This window comes from Patiria miniata, unplaced genomic scaffold, assembly GCF_015706575.1.
Source record: "Patiria miniata isolate m_02_andy unplaced genomic scaffold, ASM1570657v1 HiC_scaffold_24, whole genome shotgun sequence".
Classification (NCBI taxonomy): domain Eukaryota; kingdom Metazoa; phylum Echinodermata; class Asteroidea; order Valvatida; family Asterinidae; genus Patiria; species Patiria miniata.
This window is the reverse complement of record NW_024037063.1, coordinates 7,747,504-7,768,967: the sequence shown is the minus strand read 5'-3', so window position 1 is coordinate 7,768,967 and position 21,464 is coordinate 7,747,504. Positions and strand designations below refer to the sequence as shown.

At 39.7% G+C, this 21,464-nt stretch overlaps 1 protein-coding gene across 1 annotated transcript; it reads right to left on the bottom strand.

Annotated features, from left to right (window-relative positions):
- Positions 1-576: 576 nt before the first annotated feature.
- LOC119732536 (molybdate-anion transporter-like) lies at positions 577-16,836 on the bottom strand. Its single transcript, XM_038206094.1, has 12 exons — positions 16,616-16,836; positions 14,695-14,863; positions 12,333-12,477; positions 9,655-9,823; positions 8,860-8,978; positions 7,651-7,787; positions 7,114-7,277; positions 4,398-4,523; positions 3,394-3,496; positions 2,581-2,648; positions 1,594-1,673; positions 577-871 (listed from the first exon to the last, which is right to left on the bottom strand). Exons 2-12 carry the CDS (start codon positions 14,837-14,839, stop codon positions 733-735), a joined length of 1,395 nt encoding a protein of 464 aa, XP_038062022.1. The 5' UTR covers positions 14,840-14,863; positions 16,616-16,836; the 3' UTR covers positions 577-732.
- Between the last annotated feature and the right edge of the window lie 4,628 nt (positions 16,837-21,464).

Sequence of the window (21,464 nt, the reverse complement as noted above, 5' to 3'; positions counted from 1 at the left end):
TGCTGTCAGCACAAACAAAGTGCTACATTTTTGGATATTTTGCTGTCATTGATTTTCTTTTCTTTGATTTGTTGTTGAATGATTGTCGTAAGCCAATGAGCAACCCTTTCTCACAAATGATTTCAATGAGCAAAATTTGGGTTCAGAATTTGAACAGAAACCCCCTAAATTGAAAAGTGTCTTTCTGAAATGACGTTATAGCAACACCGCTCTGGCATAGGCCGGAAAAGCATGACAAATTTTAATTGTTTAAAGAAGTACACTTTCCAATAAAAGTAACAAAAATCGGATGTCAAATAGTTTGCATACATGGAAGAGTAGAAAGTTAGCAAAATGCATTCCTTAGAACAAATCATCGCATGGACCCCTCAATATAGAACTGACAAAGATATGCAAGATATGTAATTTGAAAAAGGACTCAGACCGGTTTGCGAATCTGAGTCTTTTGTAAATTCCTTGACTTTTTCAGCATACAGTTTTGCCCAATTACAAAGATTTCAACCCAGAATCAAATTTTGAAATACTCGACCACTTTGTCTTGATTCTCGGATTCAATTTTCAATTTAAGAGTTTATATTTCAGTATCACTCCACTGCAACACTGCTATTAATCATATGTAAGTAAGTGAATTGCCGACAAGTGAAATGTAAGGGCCATCCACCTGCCTTTGCATTCAGGCTTCATACCGCCCTCTATAGTTCCTGCACAGACTCATTAGGCTCATCTACCAGCTCAGACATCCATGACCTCTGATTGGTCGTCGTAAGAAGTCCCACCGTTACCAACTAACTGTTGCTGCGTTGATTTAAAGGGAATCGAGGATGATGATACTCCTTTCTCGACATCGGCCATGGGCGTGACAAGTGAAAGACTAAAATAAAATAAAACAGTTCCGTCTTAAATAACTTGTAATAATTACCAAATGCCAAGAGATCTGTTAGAAACTGAAAACTGAAAATTGAAGGGAAAAAAACACCCAGGACTAAGAATATGATAAAGATTTACTGCAGGTATCCTTGTGGCAAATATTTTGTGAGGTTCTCAAAAGAACCGGGGAAAACTTTCGGACAGCATGCTCTCCTTGTCATCAGCAGACTTGTCATATATGGGGACTCGTGCACCATGTGACCAGTCAGGAGATTTGTCACATGTAATGATTTACATGCTGCTGTAAATCTTTACCTTATTGATGCCATCATCACAAGGCAAACCTTAAAATCTTATCAATACCCGGGACGGTTTCGACCAATAGGAATGGGTAAACTGTCTTAAGTATCTATGAATTACTGTATAAGCACCATTGAAAAGTGCTTAAAACCGGCCAGTGAACAAACAAATTCAATGTCATACCAAAGAGTGGTATGCTTTATTAGATTTGAACTGTCCAGCCAACTTGGGAAAGCACAGTGGTAAGACGTCTGCACTAGTAAGCAGGAGGTCGTGGGTTCAACTCCCACCAGAGTACGCTTGTGAATTGTTTTTCAAGCCCTCAGACAACACCAGGTATACAATGCAAATGAATATACATCCATGAAGGGCAAAAACCAATAAGAGATTAAACTGGTAAAATAATTGGGTTGTGAGGAAACTTACCGATACAGCCACCATTGCACACCGGAGGCCAGTAAAAGCAGTGCAACACAAAATTTGAAGATAGTTATCATATTTAAATTCTGCAAATCCAAAAGATAAAACATGACAAAATTTAGGAAGATTTAAAGCAAAGGAAGATTTAAAGCAAATAACTTACATGAAAACGTTTGACATCTCTCAATTGAAGAGTCATATAATGTGACCAATAATCTGAAGACTTATTTTCTGACACTGTGGCGCAATGTTGTGAATCAGGTCGGGCTGACCAGGCCAAACCGACCTGAAACGTTATAGATATAAACCAAATCCGAACTGAATCTGATCTGAACTCCCCAAATCCGAAGCCCGGCCCCATTCAGGGGAAAAAAAACTGAATATCTGGCTTGGGCAAATCGTCCTATATTTCAAGAACACTGTGTCTGCTTTTTGTGCCTGAACTTAAACCTGCGTCGTGTGATTTTTGGGGGTTTAAAACGTCGTCTTTCAGTAAAGAGTCATCCCGAACGGTACATCCCGTGAATAGTTCTAACATGACCTACCGGTGGGCCTACATTTATAGACTGTGCGTAATAAACCACGTGCACAATCATTCAGCGCGGTGGATTAACGTTGGTTGTAATAACGGGCACAGTCACTCTGCAATAATATTGCACCGCGCAAAATTCCCAAACTGTTTCATTTTTTTCTCAGTTTGTTTTGGGTTTTTCACAAGATGGCTTTACCCGACCTGAACTGAAAATTGCAAACGCAAAACCAAAACCGACCCGACCCGACTGAAATGATGGAAAAACTGACCCGATCTGACCCAAAGTTGGTTTCGGGTACCGGATTCAGGTCGGTTTCGGGTCAGGTTTGCACAAAATTACTATGGCCCATACAAATGTTTGGTATTTTATCGTTTGAGCTTTATGCCCTTTTAAGATACGATATTAGAGTGCAAACATTTAAATAAAAAAAGTGCATTGCGCAACGTGACAAGGAACTTACCTGTAAAAGGATAAAAATGACAATCAAATTCAAGGGAATCCGAAAGAAATTCATGATGGTTGACCGGGCTGTGAAAGAGTAAACAAAAATTTGAATATTCATTTATTTTGGTTTCTGTCAAAACCAAAGCTATTTTCTCTTTCCAGCACTTATTGAGCACAATGCCAACAAATACGCAAACATTCCACTTTATTACAAACTAAATTTGCTTAACTGCACTTAAGAAAAATTCCCTTGTCTTAAAAAAATAAGGCATGGTCTCAAAACATAATGATTCTTAAAACTTGATCACTTATCAGGGTTCGAAATTAGCGGTAGCCCGCTAGCCAAATGCTAGTCAAAACAGCGGCTGGCTTTAGTCAAACTATTCCTTAACTAGCCTGGCTGGCGAGTGAAAAATTATTGGGATACTACAAAGATGAACGTACAGGAAGAAATAATTCAGAAAGAAAACCCCATCAATTTGTGTCTAATTTTATCAACTGTTTTAAAGGGTTAAATTATTAGATCTGTTAATCAAAAACACTGACAAAATTGCCGCAGAATTGAGCCTGAAAATACGCTATTTTCCTGCGGGCTAGTTAAGAGTCCGTTTCAGTAGCCCGGCAAAAAAGTTAAGGTCGTACCCTGCTTACAATGTATATGTTCCAACTTGAATCTCTAGTCTTTTTTTCTATCAAAGTCCATTCCAATCACAGAAGATCTGGCAATAAAACCTCCAACATTGGCACAACATACTCTCTGAAAATGTACATGCATGCAAAAAAAACCACCTTCTTGAGAATGATGGTTAACTGAACATTTTTGACTCACCTTCTTCTGGTACGTACTTCCCCCTCATGGTGCCCAACGACGGCCAGAAGATTCCTACGCAACCCTCAAACACCAAAAAACCTACAAAGACTGCAGGTTGACTCTGCCAAAAAATATATAAATACACAAACAGATTAGCATATCAGCTCCCATCAAAGGTAAAAGTTGTTATCAATGCTAACCCCTTTTAATAACGGAGTTCTGCAGGCTTGTGAGATATGTGTCAGTTTTTTCTTCCCATTTCTTCCACAGATGGACAATTTATTTTGTACATATCTGATTTCCGTTGTACTTTTTCTACGAAAAGTGAATTTCGATTTTCAGTTATTTACCTTGACCCCCATCCACAATTTCGAAAGAAAAAAAAAATCGAAATTTAAAAACATTGAAGGTCAAATTCTGGGTTAAACCCCACCCCCTTCATATTGATTCATATAACGGGGTAATTTTGGCTGAAAAAGCTGAAATCTTAAGTTTTATTAGCACCATCGGACCAATGGTATGTGCGCTACATGCCTGCCATTTTTTTTGGGTGATTTTGGCCCAAAGCACCATATCTCCATCACCTGTGGGCCACATTTGTTGATCTTGGTTGCTTTGAAATGGTTAACATCATAAGGAATCATAATCATTACTTTCCATATCTGATTAAATTGAAGTATGATGACCATTTGACCTTCAATTTGACCCTGTGGACGTGGTGGATCATGTGACCTTTAGACTAATTTGGATAAAAATTATACCCCAACATGTTTTCTACAAAATATCCAAACACTGGGGGTATAACATTTTTTTTTTGGTTTCTAGCTCATCTCGAAGTTGGCCTACTTGTTGCAAAAGGTAACATTCCTATGCATTTCGGGGACAAAAAAACAATCCCTGCTTTAAATCAACTAGTACATTGCATAGGAATATCGCATTTTGCAACAAATATGCCAACTTTGAGTTGAGATAGAGCTAACATTAAAATAAAAAAAAATCCATTGACTTGTGAGCTAGCTCACCGATGGCATGATGACTGGAGCACACAGTGCTAATGCTGAAATGAAGAGAACGGGCCTCATGAACGATTCCACCGACAAGTAGCGACTGGCGACCTTGAAGACAGACGAGCCAATCATGATGGCCACCTGCAAATTGAAAACAAACAAAACAAACAAAACTTTTCAATAATTTTTTTTTTTCGCAGGGCGCAGCACAGACCAAATAGGCTGACATGCTAACTTCCTTTTTATGTTTGGCCCACACTGAAAACTTTTCAAATTATGTAGTTTGGAAGAGTGACCTCTAGCATATAATTTTTTTCATATTTTGCGGCCTTTTTTTTTTATTTTTCGGGTTTTCGTTTGCTTGTCGTTAAAAATATTTTTCTCTTCTATTGATTTTTCTGATTGGTGCGAAGTTGCATGCACAGCTGCCGTTATCAGACTAGTTCAATGTGGAATTGTGGACAAAGCCACTACCGGTAATATATTAACCCTTACCCCCTATGATTTATTAGGAACCTTTCTCATCCTTGCAAATCCCAACACCATATGGTAAATTGTGCGCATAAACTGTTGGACTCTGTTTGTTTGTGGTACATGTATGCCTAATCCCATGTAAAGCACAGTCAGTTTATTAGTGCAGTACTCATCCTAACAAATTCCAACAAACCCTGGTGTTGGAGTTTGTCTGGTTGGGGATGGTTCGAGTTAATGAAAACTCCAGCAATGATGTTTGCTTAAAACAATTCTACATGTACATGTAGTTCCAACATGTCCAAGGCAATTATATTAATTTGTACATTTTATGTATATTTTGTGCATGAACATGTATAACAGGCACCTGTGGTAGTTATTTCCTGATGCCACGTTACCTAAGTTTTGTTATATGGAAGTCAAAATGGGCTCCACCCTCTTTGCATGCGTGGCATTGTGCAATCGTTGCATGCATGATGGAAGCTGTCATGCACACTGGGTATATCATGTGTGCTGGCAATGACTAATGTAAAGGACTTGGGTCAATGAACATTAAAGGGAAAATACAACATTTGCAAACATCAAAAAATAAAACTACCAAATTATATTGAAATACCTTGCTGGACTGTTAGTGAATGACAGTGTAAAGCATCCTGTGAAATCATGGCACCTGGTATACTGTCATTTTCGAGAAAAGTGGTATTTTTAGTGGTATTTTGGTCGGCCGACCAACGTTGGAAAAAACTGGCTTTTTTCCCCAAATACTGGCCCCAATTGACCATCGGACTTGTTTGCAATCGATTACACACCTACAAGCCAGCTAGACTGGTTCCCTGACCTTACAATTCCCCAATGTATGTACAAAACTCCTCTGTTTCTTCTTATATGGAGTCAGGGAACCAGACTACAGGAAAATGATTTGTTTTTCTTGGTTTTTATAGCATTTTCGAACCCAAAACCTCAAAAAAGTCAGTGTAACTATATTTGCTATATATTTCCAACCCCCCAATTCCATCCATTTCTGAAATTGAAAATTACAGCAAAAGCAAATGATGTATATTCCCTTTAAAAGGATATAATCACACTGGCTGGTTGTGGGAAGGTGTGCCACCATTGTACCATTATCAATGTATGTCGCCAGACTGCAAGTTGGGTTAAGTATACATTACTTTACGGGTCAATTGAACTTTCTAAGCTCTGTGGTTGAATACATGTATGTGTACCACTCCTACACCAGTTTTGGTATACATGTATGGGTGAATAGAATCATCACCAGTTTTTGAAGCAAACAAATGTGAACAGGGATAATCGTTCTTGTTTAGAAAATCAACATTTTCTTTTGCGTTTGTTGCAATAGAAAAAGAAGAAGTGTAACTTTGGAAACATGCAATGCATATATACCGGTATCAATTTTTTTACATGTAATTTGCATGTTTTTCACCAATGTTACATGAACATATAGGAATATACAGAATACTCAATTTTGTAAAAAAAACAAAAAAAACAAAAAAACAACCAATTTTTCTCAGCATAAACATGATGAAAATGTGATTTTTTCAGGAAGTACATTTGTGTTTCATACGTGTAAATATTATACATTGTAGGTTGAAGTTTAAATTTTCATTTTTTTATTTTTTTATTTAAAACAAAATGGGTACAGTACACTGGGTACGACACAACCAAAGTGATAAAAATCATCAATCATCTGCCAAAAATCATCAAGTGTAGTTTGGGGTGGGGGGGGGGGTCCCTTAGGAAACAGTTCAGAATCTGATAATGTTAGCATTTGATAGTTTGTAAAACATTAGTGGAACGTTGTGGTCCAATGGTTTTGGTGCTCGACTCACGTGCCGTGGTACATGTACGTGGATTCGAACCCTGACGGGGAACATGCTTGTTGTTCTTGGGCAAGACACTTTACTACAATTGCCTCTCTCTACCCAGGAGTATAAATGGGTACCTGTGAAGGTAGAGACCGGAATGCATTGATCTGAAGCTGCTTCAAAAACTGGTCTCATGGCCTGATGAACAGGGATAATAATTGTGAAGCGCTAGCTTTAACATGTTTGAGACCTTTGGTATAAACGCTATATAAGCACCACAATATTATTATTATAATTATATGACAGTTTACACAAACCCTACAACCAACACCTGATTGGACAAGTGCGTACAGTGTGCAAACAATCACTCTACAAGCTCATAAAGGCCCAGCACAAACAAATTGGTACGGTGTTGAAATTGGATAATTGTAACTCACCATAAATCCGGCAAATATGAAGCCATGTGGGATGACCTCTTTGGGCTTATTGGGGTCAGTTTGGACCTGAGACTGACCCAACGCTGGCGTCCACTCCAGGACAAATGTATACATGGCTCCCTCGAATAGTGACTGGATCAGGCCGAGACATAAGACTTTACGATCTGAGGAGGCAAACCATTAGAAGGTTTTCAAGGTCACAAAATGTTGTTCAGTAATGGTAATTGGTTGGTTTAATTGAGAAGGGGAAAAATAAACAAGAAAACGAAAAACCTAGTTAAGCTGTTCCCACCCTAGTCGAATATTCTCAATACTCGATTATTGAAAATTCTGCTTAATGTTTCACAGTAACATTTACAATCAAGTGGGCTACTTCATAATTTTATGACAGTTTCAATTTTGACATGTTTGAGACTTTGCAAATGATCTATACATTTATCTCTAAGTTGAAGTCTTTTCAGGACATCTAGAATGCCAGTATGAAATGGTATAACATGGGGGGAAACCAGGTTGCAAGTTAACAGTCTGGTTCCTAACCTGTCTTTATGTGTGAGAGCGCTGTCTTGAAGGCGGTTCCTAGACTGGCTTTAGCGTCGCCGTAGTTCTCGGACCACACCGTCGTGATCAGAATGACCATTATGATGAGAACGACCATAGAAGCATCGAAGGGGGAACTGACATAAGAAATAAACACAAATGCATTGCAACGCAATAAATGCAATACAAAACATGGCAGATTCAGAAACCAAATAGCCCTGATTATGGGCTCCGTGCGCCGAGATAGAGGGCGCCCTTTTACCTAGCATTACGACATCCCATGGGCGGGACATTTCGCTGGTTGACGCGCACCGTTCTGTGTGTGTGACGCACGTACACCAGGGAATTTGTACTATGTACAAGCAGTGGCCGTGCTTCGCAGCAAAGGCAAGATGGCGTCGTTCGGTCACCCCCAACTGTACTCTCTTTGCCGGTGAGGGGGTACTTGTGAACGGAGCGGATACCTCTAGCAGTGTTATTCTTGAGCAACTGTAATATCTCTACAATTCCACAGGTTAATTAAATACATGTTGTACATATCTACGTGTAACAACAAACTTGAGTTCAGTGTCTCTACATGTACATGTATATGCCGAAGCATAATAAAACTTTTTCATATAAAAATACTGCAAGAAATTAACTTGCGCAATCCCCCTGGCATGCTGGCAGTATTTAAACACTCAGTTAGGAAGCACATGCACTTTTCAGCTGACCTAACCAAAATCAACTTTGACCTGATGTGACCCCTAGATGACCTTTGCCTTAAAATATCTCAAGTCAGCCAACGTCCCCCAACCAAAAGATTATTGTCACCAAGTTTGGCCGAGAGTGAAGTCTGAGTTTTTATATGACAGCTATCAGTAACCCTTTACCAAAATGGAACACACACACACACGCTCACAGACAAACGTGTGTTCACCGTCGATCGTGGACGTCCTATTGTCCCTCTTTTGTTTGTACTCAACTTTTGAGGAAGATTCCTGTAGGTTAAGTACACGACCCCAATCGCGGACGTATGCTGGGAATTGTGGACGATATTGTTCTCTTTTGCTCTTTTGGTATTTTTCGTCCATGGTTTGAAAAGATGAACAAGTACACACGGACAGTACACTGTCGCAGCCCCCCTTTCTTGGCATAAGCCAGAGGGATCAAACTTGAACTCAGCGTTTTTGTTGTCTCACAAAAGTGTCACGAAAACTTGGCACTTACACAAAGCCGTAATGATCAACGAAAAACTGGGACGCAACGCCCGCTGTTATAGCAACGATGGAGTTACCGAGGGTGGCATGGGAGAATATGGTGCCTAACAGATCCTTGTCAAATGTTCTCTGCAGATGAGCAAAAAAAAAAATCACAGAAGTGATATTAAGTATTTGTGCAAAGCCGCAATCTTGGGTTAGCTGGTTAGGACATGGGCGTATCATGCCACGGAATAGGGTTAAGTACCAAATTTGCACAATTGATAATTTCATTTGGAGAGCCATGCAATTTGTGGATGTACATGCAGAGATACCAAGAGCACACAAAAGCTGGGCGTGTGACCGTGCAAGCGGCAAATGTCGAAGTTAAAAAACTCTGGTGTACGGAAATTGGGCACAAAATCGGCTGAGTGTTCCCCACCATGCTGCACTTGAACACTTCTCGGAAAATCTGTATCATTTAAAAGGCGTTTTGACAAATTATGTTAAATCATCAGCACACACCTACAAGTTTTATTTTGTCAGCAAAATTATTTTCTTATTTTAGGGCATATTTGGAAAGAGTTCATTGTGCACTTCAAATTTGGTTTTGAAAAATCAGAATATCATGCCAAAATAAAATTTATGTTAACTTTATTACGAGTATAAAAACTCAAGATTTATGAAAAGGCATTAGAGCTTGATGAAATTTCACTTTTCTGTGACCGTTAATGTTCAATATTAGTAAACAATCATAAACACTCAGTTTTTACGCCCTTGAGATGAATGTGTACCTCAAACGTTTAGCAGCTGCTGTCTGACTTACCGCATGGTGCTCATAGACTAGCCAGGATTCAAAAGCGCTGTACAGAATGGATGTGGCCGTCCCTCCCAGCAATCGACCAATCATAAGGATGTAGAAATTGTTGAAGTGTTTGGTGACGCAAGCCAAGGCATACAGGATGCCATAGAGGATGCAGTTTGCCCTGCGACCACTGAAAAGACACGCAGAGAAATGTAGTGTCTTAGTGAAGATTTGGACACAATTCGTTCACATCAATTTAGGAAAATTAGGATCGATTCGTTAAGATCTATTTAGTCCCGGTGTCAGATTTTGGTGGGTTTCAAAGTAACAGTTAGGTACTTTTTGTTATAAAATATATGAAGCTTGCTTAAAAAATAATCAATTTTTGGCTTTGAACATTATTTCTCTGATTCATTCCTTTTATTTTCATGTATTAATCTGATTTCTAACACACATTTTCATTAGATAATTGTTCTGTGCATGTTTTCTAACACACGTTTTCATTGGATAATTGTTCTGTGCATGTTTTCTACCACAAGTTTTCATTGGATAATTGTTCTGTGCATGTTTTCTAACACAAGTTTTCATTAGATAATTGTTCTGTGCATGTTTTCTAACACAAGTTTTCATTGGATAATTGTTCTGTGCATGTTTTCTAACACAAGTTTTCATTGGATAATTGTTCTGTGCATGTTTTCTAACACAGGTTTTCATTAGATAATTGTTCTGTGCATGTTTTTGGCCTATATTTTCTTCTATCATGTTTTGTTCTAGAGCAGCTATACCATATTTCTCTTATGAGTTTGAAATTGTTATTAATTTCTTGCTTTGTAGAGTCATGTGTTTGTTTACTTGGGGCTACAACACTAGTGGTGGGAGAAACCGGATATTTCAAAATACAGTTATCCAATTGTTTTCAAACCAAATAACAGTTATCCTATTTCACAGAAAGCTCCTATTTGCACACAAATTAACATGTAGTTGACAATCATGCAATGCCAACAAAACGTGAGGAGTGAGTTGCAGCATGCAATAGCATCTGTGATGATAACACATGTACCGTACGTATATTTTGCAGGATTCCACTGGGCCTTCACAAAAACACTCCAGAAATGTAATGTTGAAAACAAAAAATAGGTGGGAAGTCTCTGATCAGTCGAATGGGCAGGCTAAATGCGGGACGTTTCAGTTGTTTTCTTAACATTCATAGTGCCTAGTTTTTTGTAAGTCTGGTTCCGAATATAGAATACAAACTGAATCTAAAATAAAAAACCTTGATTTTATTCCCATCACTAAACAACACACACACATACATATTTTTGTTATTATAATGAATGATTCTGCAATGACAGTTATACATAATTTATCCATTGATTGGATGCACTCTCAGCTTTCAATTTCCAAGATTCATTTGTACATCACCACCTTAATTTAGCTCAATTTGCAATGCAAGCAGCTGCAGTGCCTACAGACAGCAAAACCCCCCGTTCAGACAAAAAATAATCAATTAAACAGCGAATCGGGCAATACAGAAAACAGAACAGCTGACGCATCTGTTGACTGATGAATCGAAACTGCACAAGTGTATGTATACAGTCGACTTTCACTAGTACAAACTCTGTTAATACAAAATCCTGGTTATAACAAACATAACGCCTTGGTCCTGGCTGTGCATTTATGTGCACAATGAATGGGACTGATGTTCCTCTTAATACAAAATTCTGATATAACAAACAATCTGGCAAGGTCAGAACGACTTTGTATTAACGAGACTCGACTGTATGTACCGAGTAGCATTTAACCAAATTTCTGCATGCATACCGGTACATACAAGTTTAATGTCTCCTTTAAAGGGAAGATACAACATTTGCAAACATCTCAAAACGAAATGATCAAATTATCACCAAATACCTTACTGGATTGTTAGGGACTGACAGTCTAAAAGCATCCTGTGAAATCGTGGCTCCTGGTGTGCCAACATTTTCAAGAAAAATTGTATTTTTCCAACGCTGGTCGGCCGACCAGCGTTGGAGAAAACTGGCTTTTTTCAAAAACTGCTTGCAAACTCTTTGCTGCAAAAACTGCAAAAACTATTTGCAATTGATTACACACCTGTGAAGGGGTACAAGCCTGCTAGACTGATTCTCTGAACTTACAATTCCCCCAAAGTCTATAAATTCTCCGTTTCATCTTAAGTGGGGTCAGGGAACTGAATTTCAGTTCCCTGACCCCACTTAAGATGTAACGGAGAACAAGAAAATGAATGATTTTCTTGGTTTTTCCAGCATCTACAAGCCCAAAACGTGAAACAAGTCATTTTAACAATATTTGCTGTAACATACTAATCCTCCAAATCCATTTGTTTCTGAAAATTGAAGCAAAAGCAAATGTTGTACATTCCCTTTAAATTACAGGCAGAGCTTATTATTTGGACATTTATTATTTTATTTTTTCAGAACCATATTCAACCACAAAAGAAATTTGCACTAAATGCACTCCAGACGTCATCATGATGCATTCAAACTTCAAATATTGGTATTATTTCAAAGTGGATAAGAAAATCCCAATAGTTGCCGGTTAAAATCGACAATTTTATTATCAGAAACCATGACAGAAAACAGCTTAATCCTACAGTATCCAGCAGCCAGATCTACAGGTCTTTCATACATGTATTCTCAAAAAATTGACAGTTTACTTACTATTTATCAGCAAATGAGCCCACCACCGTGCCGAAAATCATACTGGATCCGAAGCCAGCTACGAAGAGTTGCTCTATCTGGTGTGGTGTCATCCCATAATGCTCGTACAAGGCATAAACGTAGGGACCCTGTAACCAATCAGCAGCTGTAATCACAGGAAAAAACACTTGGTGTTACCAAAAAAAGTGGTATTTACTTTCCAATTCGGCACTTACCGGTAACTGAACCTTGTCACATGAAAATCGTTGTCTCTCTAAATGAATCATTATACCATGCGGCACTCACAACGTGACCGACTGGTGGGCCCACATGTTATCATGGTTATAGACCATACGTGATAGACTGCAAACCACATTTGGTCATATCGGGCACACTAACTCGGCAATAAATATTGCACCCGTGTCAATTTCTGAAAAACTGAAGAAAAAAAACTGTTGCGAAAATCGCAAACGCAAAACCAAAACCGACACGACTGATATGATGGACAAACCGACCCAACCCAAAGTCGGTTTCGGGTAGGGTTTGCACAACACTATTTGGCACTCAACAAGAAGCCATTCCTGACGTGGCACCACACTTTCATCAGTGTCTTATGCACGCACTTAAAGGGTCCGTGCGATGAATATTTCTAAGGAACACATTTTTTTCTCCTCTTAAACGTATCAAAACTACATGTATTCGACATCCCATTTCGGTAAATTTTATTGACAAGTGCATTTCTTGAACCCTATAAAATGTTCCATTCTTTTTTGGACAACTGAGGGCGCTGTTTCTGTGATTTCATTTCAGGAAGACACTGTTCAGTTTAGGGGGTTTTCTGTTCAAATTGTTAACCCAAAATGTGCTCGTTGAACATGTTGTAATCAGTGGTGAGAAAGGGTTTCTCACTGGCTTACTGCCGTACGTATACGTGTACCGTACACTCAACAACGAATCGCCAAATAAAAGAAACTTTATGACAGCAAAATGTCCAAAATGTTTGTGCTGAAAAGCTGCATTAAATTGAGGTTTTTGCCCGGAATGACATCACAGTTTTGCTCACGAATGCATTAATTAGCATAAAACCAAAATACCCTTCAAAATGGCAAAAACAAACTTAAAGGGAATATACAACATTTGCAAACATCGAAAAATAAAACTACCAAGTTTTTATGAAATACCTTACTAGGATGTTGGTAAATAACAGTCTAAAGCATCCTGTAAACTTATGGCACCTGGTGTGAAGTCATTTTCAAGAAAGTGGTATTTTTGTAAAAATTTCCAGCTGTGGTCGGCCGACCACCGTTGGAAAAACCTAACTATTTTTCAACTACTGCTCCAAATTCACTATTAATTCAGTCAAAATTGTGTTCGCTATTGGTTACATGTTCATGAGCGGGTGCAGGCCAGCTAGACTGGTACCCTTACCTTACAATTTTCCGGCATCTCTAAATTGATTCATTTTATATTTAGTGGAGTCAGGGAACCAGACTACTTGAACAGTTTTGTTTTTCTTGGTTTTTCCAGCATTTACGAACACAAAACTTCAAACATGTCAGTGTAACAATATTTGATATATTATATTATACAACACCTGAATAAATCCCTGTCATCTGATTGGTGAATTGTAGATCACGTGACATATTATTATTCGGTATAATGCACGGTGCGACCATGCGTTATACCCATGCGTTATACCGTTTCACTTTGCGCTTGTTCCATGACGCGGTATTTGCGTGCAAAATGCATGCTGGTGTGTGCGTTCAGCGTAGCGCGTATTGTTCCAAAGAGCCAGCGCTACAGCGTTGGGTTCAAACATTTTCGTGAAGGGGTAGTTCAACATCTTTAAAATCGAAATAAATTGTAGTTTATAATTTACCAATCAAATGACGAGAATTTATTCAGGTGTTGTATAAAACAAATAACGAATGTTTTACGTTCGTGCGATGGAAAGAATAATTTCATTCGGTGACAGATTGAATGTTCTATTCCACTCGGCTTCGCCTCGTGGAATAGAACATTCAATCTGTCACCTCATGAAATTATTCTTACCATCGCACTCACAAACATTCGTTATTTGTATACTAACCCCTCAATAATAGTTCATTTTTGAAAATTACAGCAAAAGCCAATGATATTCCTTTTAAAGTTGCATTTTCAAAAATTGCATGAAAAACAATTACATTAACTCCTTTTGACCAACAGAGTAGCCAACATACATTTTTTTTTTATGCTCATCTTGACTTAACAATGGGTGCACACGATTGTCATTTTTAGATGTAGTCTGTAGACGAATCATTGCGTGTGATAACGGTGCACACACCAACAAATGTTAAAATTGTAAAGTGTAACAATCTATACCGGTAAGCCTACATGTACCTACCCATGGCCAAGAGGTAGACCACCAGATACGTGTGCTGAAACTTCTTGAAAATGACATCATCCGATGACGGTACTGCAGAGCGTGTGTACAAGTACAGCAGACCACAGAATACGCACAAGGCGTAGAAAGACTGTATGAAAATCATGAGGCAGCTTTAGATCCGACGACTCTGTGGAATGCACACAAATTCAAAAAGGAAATACAATTTTTAGCGAGTCCCCAAATGAACGTCACAATACAGACAAACACATACATTGGTACCAGTACTTTGTGCCCAATGCCACAGGTGTTTTGGAGACAATCCTTGGACATTTCACAGGTATTTGATTTTCAAAAGCTTATATTTTCCTTTACAGAAGCAACCTCCGGGGCAAAATCACGGTGCCTAAAGCAGTCATTGTTCGCATGTTTTTGTTGTGAGTTGTGTTTACACGTGGCAAGGCCACCCAGGCCGTGAATACACCTTACAACAATGTACTTTTGACAAAGAGAACTTCAATTCACCCGTTTTGCATGCAATGGCAAGTTCAAATTGTGTGAGTGATCAGGAAAACCGTGATAAATGACAACCCCAACCCCTGACCCCAACATTCCTGAATCCTTCAATTTTAATACGATTTTGCACACCCCCTAGGGAGTTAAGGCTCAAGTGAACTACATGTAGTACTTGTAACAAATTGGTCCCAACTGTACATGTACATGCTTTTCAAGTTTTCAAAAAAAATTGCAGCTGTCTAATTTTTCCATTTGGTGAATTAATTTTCGTCCCAATGTGGCCATTTAGGCCCCCCCCCCAAAAAAAAAATAGTTCTGCTTCCGGTTTCCCCAACTACCCTATTCTGACAGCCCCTACCCTAATTTTTTTATTAAAAAAATGAGAAAGTAACACCCAAAACCATCAATTTCTACCTTTTACCCTTGACTACATGTACATGCAGACGCCTCCATATGATCGTACACACACACAAAAATGTGCCCCCCCCCCCCCCCAAAAAAAAATTGTGTTGCTCTGCATATACGGATTAGCTTGGACCCTACTAGTACTATCGCCAGACCATGTCCGAATGTTAAAAAGGCGATAAATTGGGTCCAAGTTACTCGGACTATCCCCTTCATCCTTTTTCTACCCATTACAAAATTAGAAGAAGAATGTACGGTATTTCGGCGTGATTTTGAAAATCCCCCCCCCCCCCAATTTTTTTTTTTTAAATGTTGACTGACAAATTTCTAGTCATGCTAGTTGGGTATGTAAGTAGAGATAATAATGTGTTATCAGAATTTATCAACTAATAATGATTAATAAATAAAATTTAATGCGGTACCAGCTGCCATGTACATGTAGGCCTACATTTGTAGTTCTTGTAAGAGCTACAAATGTCTGAATGTAGGGTTAGCATGGTAGGGTTAGCCCTCCATTGGGGCACAATTGCAGAATACCCCGCCACTCAATCTATCCACCTCGTAGCCGGCTACGGAGTCACGGTTGATTGACCTCAATTAACCTTCTCAGCGCTACTTGTACTAATGCGTCATGCTCCACTGCACTCCCACTCCGTATCCGCGTAGCCGCCAACAGGGTAGTTGGTTTGGAGTTTGGACTTAGATTTTTTTCAGCAACTCCCATTCCTTTTGTGTTGCTTTGTTCTCAAGCATATTCAAGGGGACTCCCACTCCGCGTACATGGCGTAGCCGGCAACAGGGTGGTTGGTTTGGACTTGGAATTTTTTCAGCAACTTCCATTCCTTTTGTGTTGCTTCGTTTTCAAATAATGGACCCTCACTCAGTATCCGCGTAGCTGGCAATGGACTTGAATTGTTCCTCTTCCAAGTTCCAGTGATTCCAACCGCGTAGCCATTTTTAGGGGTGTATTTCCGAGTGGCGGGGTATTAAATTCTGCAATTAAAAAAAAACAATGACTGACCTTCGTTGAGATGATAAATGATGGGAAAAGTGGCGCTCCGCGTCAGGATGCAACATTCTAGTCCTTCATCATTTGTCTTTTCTACAAATTGCTTTGTCGCTGTTCGTACTTGAGACAAGTTGAGTTAGGCCTATGATGATAATTGACATTTACAGCTGATCCGGGTGCGTGGTAGTCCAGATTCTGGACTTTTTTTTGTCACAGGCCTAGTACAGTAGGGCGCCCTCTCCAACAACCACTCGCCTGGAGCTGATAGAGTGGTTGTTGGAGAGGGCGCCCTGCTGGGCGCCCTGTAGTGCCCTTTTTGGAATTCCGGTGTGGACGGTAATTCTGTCCCCCGGTAAAAGTGTCCGGGGACAGAATTTCCTTTTTATAGAGATCAGTGGTAGTAATACTCAACCTATCGCTAGCGCGCGCACGCGCATCATCAGCCGCCGATACGCGTGTGACTGTCATGGCGGACTTCAATCACTGATCTCTATATAAAGACTGGATAGCGGATATGCATACAACATTCACACAGTAGACTTTGCATATTGACCAATTCGCCCCCGGTCTCACGAAGATGGCCGCGTATTATACGAACGTTCTACGCGTAAATACGCGCGCGTTGTATCAACAGTTGACGCGCATTTTGGTCACGTACACATATTATGATGTTCTAAAAGGAACACATTTCCGTAGTGATTATTGTTTCAAAAACGCCGAAAAAGTGATTTGCGGCATTATAAAAGTAACCACGACGTTAGAAAAATTGTAGTAAACCTTGGTCAGTTGGTCAGTGGTGGTGGCCAAAATATAAGTCAAGTGAGCCGCGACGTTACAAAAGAAATCATGCTGTCTATAAATACGGTAACTTGTCCTTTGTAGATCACCAGCCGGTCTCACCAATATGGCGTCAAATTCGTACACTGTGCGGCTCTTTATTAGCTATCCAGTCTTTATATAGAGATCAGTGACTTCAATGAGGAGAATTGGCAAAATTATACGCGACACGGGTCACCGCGCCGCAGGCCTGCTGCTGGTGCGCTGGTGCACTGCTGTCCCCGTCCCCGGCCGCGGCCCTGGCGCGGCCCGTAGGTGCGGTATACTTGCGCCCTCGCCCACCATGCAAATCGTTCGCTCCCGAAGTCGTCATCCAAACGGGAGTTGTGTTTGACGTAAGCACCATTCCCGAATTTAGCAAGGCGCCGCGCAAAAACAGTTAATAACGTCACTAATATACAGTCTGGGTGCTAGACTTGTGACGTTGCACGGGGACACATTTACCAGGGGGGACACATTTAACGTCGTGCAGGGGGACAGATTTACCTAGAGGGGGACAGGTTTACCTAGGTAAAAGTGTCCCCCCGGACAGATTTACCGGGTCACGACCCGGTAGATCTGTCCGGGGGGACACATTTACCAGGGGGGACAGAATTACCTGCCACACCGGCAATTGTGCCGTCCTAAAATTAGCGTCCGCAGTGTATCGTCAAATAGCAGGGCGGACAAAAATTTATATATACGAGGCCATTTTATGTGTCTTTCAGTTCTAGGATTTGCTCGATTGATAACAGAATTATCTAGTGACAAAATCATGTTTACCTCAGTCTGCTGCATGCAGCACCGACCAAAATAATCTCCGTCAATTCTCAAATCTCGGATGGTTGGACATGCATGAATGTATCAAAGTTGAAGCCCAAATTTATGATTAAAAATCACTGAATTATTATGTACCTGTAATCCAAGCATTGAGTGGCCTTGCGCGTCTGGTTTCCGTCTATATAAAGGCCTGTCGTGGGCAGTAGCCATAATTAATATCAATTAATCGTGCCATTTATATTGGTGGATTTGTTATTAAATTTGTGTTTTATTATAATTCAAAACTCAGGGGGAAAAAGCATAACGGGCATTAAGGGGCTGACAGATGAGGAAGAGTTAATTCATGGTCGGTGACGACAAACGCACTTCACATTTTTTTCGCAAAACCGGTAATAATTGCTTTTTTCGCAGTATTGCAGGAAAAGCAACACTTATTGAGACAAAAATGAGATCATTTTGTTAAAAAGTATTGCAAAATAACGCGATAGTGTTATTTTGCAACAGTGTAATATTATCATACTATTGTTTTATCAATAGGTACTGCTTTTTTTCCGCAATACTGCGAAAAATTAAAAATAACGCGCAAAATAACACGCGATATAGCTCAATAACGCAATAGTATTGTTATATAGCTCAATAACGCAATAGTATTGCAAAATATCACGCGATAGTAACCTATTTGCACCGCTGCTTTGTTATTGATGAAATGTTTAACATTTTAACAGCCCTTGTCTCGCACTAAATCTATAAGTTACAACTAGTCTTATGTGTGCATTCTTTTCTTTTGAAATAGCCTATTGCCCCAACTCGGATGGGCTCTTGTTGGATAGGCTCTTGATTGAATTGGCCCTTAATGGTGAGCGCAAAACCCTGCTAAAATAGGAATTTTCGCTTGCTGTCCGTTCTACTGCACATGGAGCTCAAATAATACTAGTACATTTGTAATTATAGTATAGCAAATCGATCTAGCGCATATAAACCGGCCAAGCTGTCATGTCACGGTACAGTAATCACTAGGTGGTATATTTTCATGATATTTTCATGAAAGCCTATAGGTGTGACTTGCATTTTGTATATTCACAAGGCCCAACTGACAGCTTAAAGGGAATATACAACATTTGCAAACATCGAAAAATAAAACTACCAAGTTTTTGCGAAATACCTTAATAGGATGTTGGTAAATGACAGTCTAAAGCATCCTGTAAAATTATGGCACCTGGTATACTGTCATTTTCAAGAAAAGTGGTATTTTTGTATCAATTTCCAACGCTGATCGGCCGATCAGCGTTGGAAACAACTGGCTTTTTTTCAAATACTGGCCCCAATTGACCATTGCACTTGTTTGCAATCGATTACAAACCTATGAACGGGTACGAGCCAGCTAGACTGGTTCCCTGACCTTACAATTCCCCAATGTATGTAAACTGCTCTGTTTCTTCTTATATGGAGTCAGGGAGCCAGACTACAGGAAAATGATCGTTTTTCTTGGTTTTTATAGCATTTTCGAACCCAAAACTTCCAAAAAGTCAGTGTAACTATATTTGCTTTATATTTCCAACCCCCCAATTCCATCCATTTCTGAAAATTACAGCAAAAGCAAATGATGTATATTCCCTTTAATTGATCACAATTATGCACAGGCGGTTTCATCAGGCAAAAGTCAGTTTAATCAGTGAACAATAAGCGGCCATGCAATGTGGGATACATCCAGGCAAACAAGGGACCGCGTCCCCAGGTAGGTAATTATCAATTGGGTTTTCCTTTCCTGCACCTGTTGAGACCCGCCCGGTCCTTAGATCGAACTAGTATCGTGTGGAGAAGCCCATGACCCGATGTGCCGAGCACCCTACTTAATTAGCCACCATAAACGGAGGTGGACAGGTGGGGTGCTGAATTCCCTTTTCTCGCATACCAAACCCCAGGGTCTTTGTAAGGGAAAATGCTCCCGCCCATTGACTCCAGGGGCTGCCGAGATCGGTTGGATCTCTATTTACAGAATATGCAACACAGACGATTTGCATCAATGATGACTATCTAGGTATAAGTACATAGTATTTTTACCCTGAATTTCATTTACTCACAAACTGCCTTTACTAGCGTCTATTGTTGCGATAACATTCCCGGCATACCAAACCCATTGCCCCTAAGAACTGTATACAAATTAATCTTGAATATAAGCATGACACTCATTATTTACATTTTTAATGATCGTCTCGCTCTTTGGGGACTACGAATCATAATAGTCTTTACCTATGGGTGGCCAAGGGCGGATCCAGAACACAATTTTTTTGGGGGGGGGGCAAAAAAAAAAATTTGGTCCCCCCAAAAAGTGGGTCAAAAAAATTACGGCGTGGGGTTCGGGGCCCGCTTAAGGGCCCCGAAAATTTTAAGGATTCTAGATGCTCTGTGGTGCGATCTGAGGCAATTTCTGACCACTTTAACCAATGTTTTTTTTTGAAGAAAAGATGGTGGTGTACTCATTGCCTGCCTTTATTGCGATGTCACATAAAAAAAATAAAATTGGTTTCTTTTTTGGGGGGGGGGGGGGGGGGGGCATGGCCCCCTTTGGCCCCCTCCCCCCTGGATCCGCCCTTGTGGGTGGCTGTGATGATTGTTCAAGGCTAGCGGAGAATTGAACATTGTTGTGGAAATACTAAAAGCGAATACTAATTAAAACGGATATAAAACCAATTACCAGCTGCCAGACTGTGACAGGTGTCACTGTGCTCTCGTAATTTGCGGATAGAAACACATATATCACAGAGCCATAAAATAAAATAAAATGGTCGATCATCTACGGAAGCCCGTTCGTGCCAGATTTTAAAAGTGAAAACAAATTTTTATTGCGAAATAACTCAAAAGTTTTGCGAAATAACGCAATAGGTTTGCGAAATAACGCAATACTATTGCGAAATAACGCAATAGTATTGCGAAATAACGCAATAAATGTCTGCTACATTTTGTCAACTGTCATACCTGGGACAATTTCATTCAGGTTTCTCAACTGAATCGCTGTCAAAATATCACTATATCTGAAGGAACTAAATCCAAGTTCCTTGCTCTATGGCTGAATATTTGTATCAAAGAACGATTCATTCACAGGTGACTTCGTCACCTAATTCAATTTACCAACGACCTGCATGGATGTTTTTTTCAACAACTGCCAAAGAAACTGGGTTTCTCCTACCGTATTTTCCATTCGACTAAAAGGGAAAACCTGAAAATACTTCTGTGTCCACACTGATAGTAACACCAGCATGGCTGA

What these genes read in the sequence shown, in the direction of transcription:
- LOC119732536 (XM_038206094.1), bottom strand. Translation starts at nt 14,839, where the DNA reads ATGATTTTCATACAGTCTTTCTACGCCTTGTGCGTATTCTGTGGTCTG. An exon ending in GGCTCATTTGCTGATAAATA is followed by an intron (nt 9,824 to 12,332) that starts GTAAGTAAACTG and finishes GTGTCTTTTCAG; the next exon opens with TGGTCGCAGGGCAAACTGCA. An exon ending in TCATTTTTATCCTTTTACAG is followed by an intron (nt 1,674 to 2,580) that starts GTAAGTTCCTTG and finishes TTGGATTTGCAG; the next exon opens with AATTTAAATATGATAACTAT.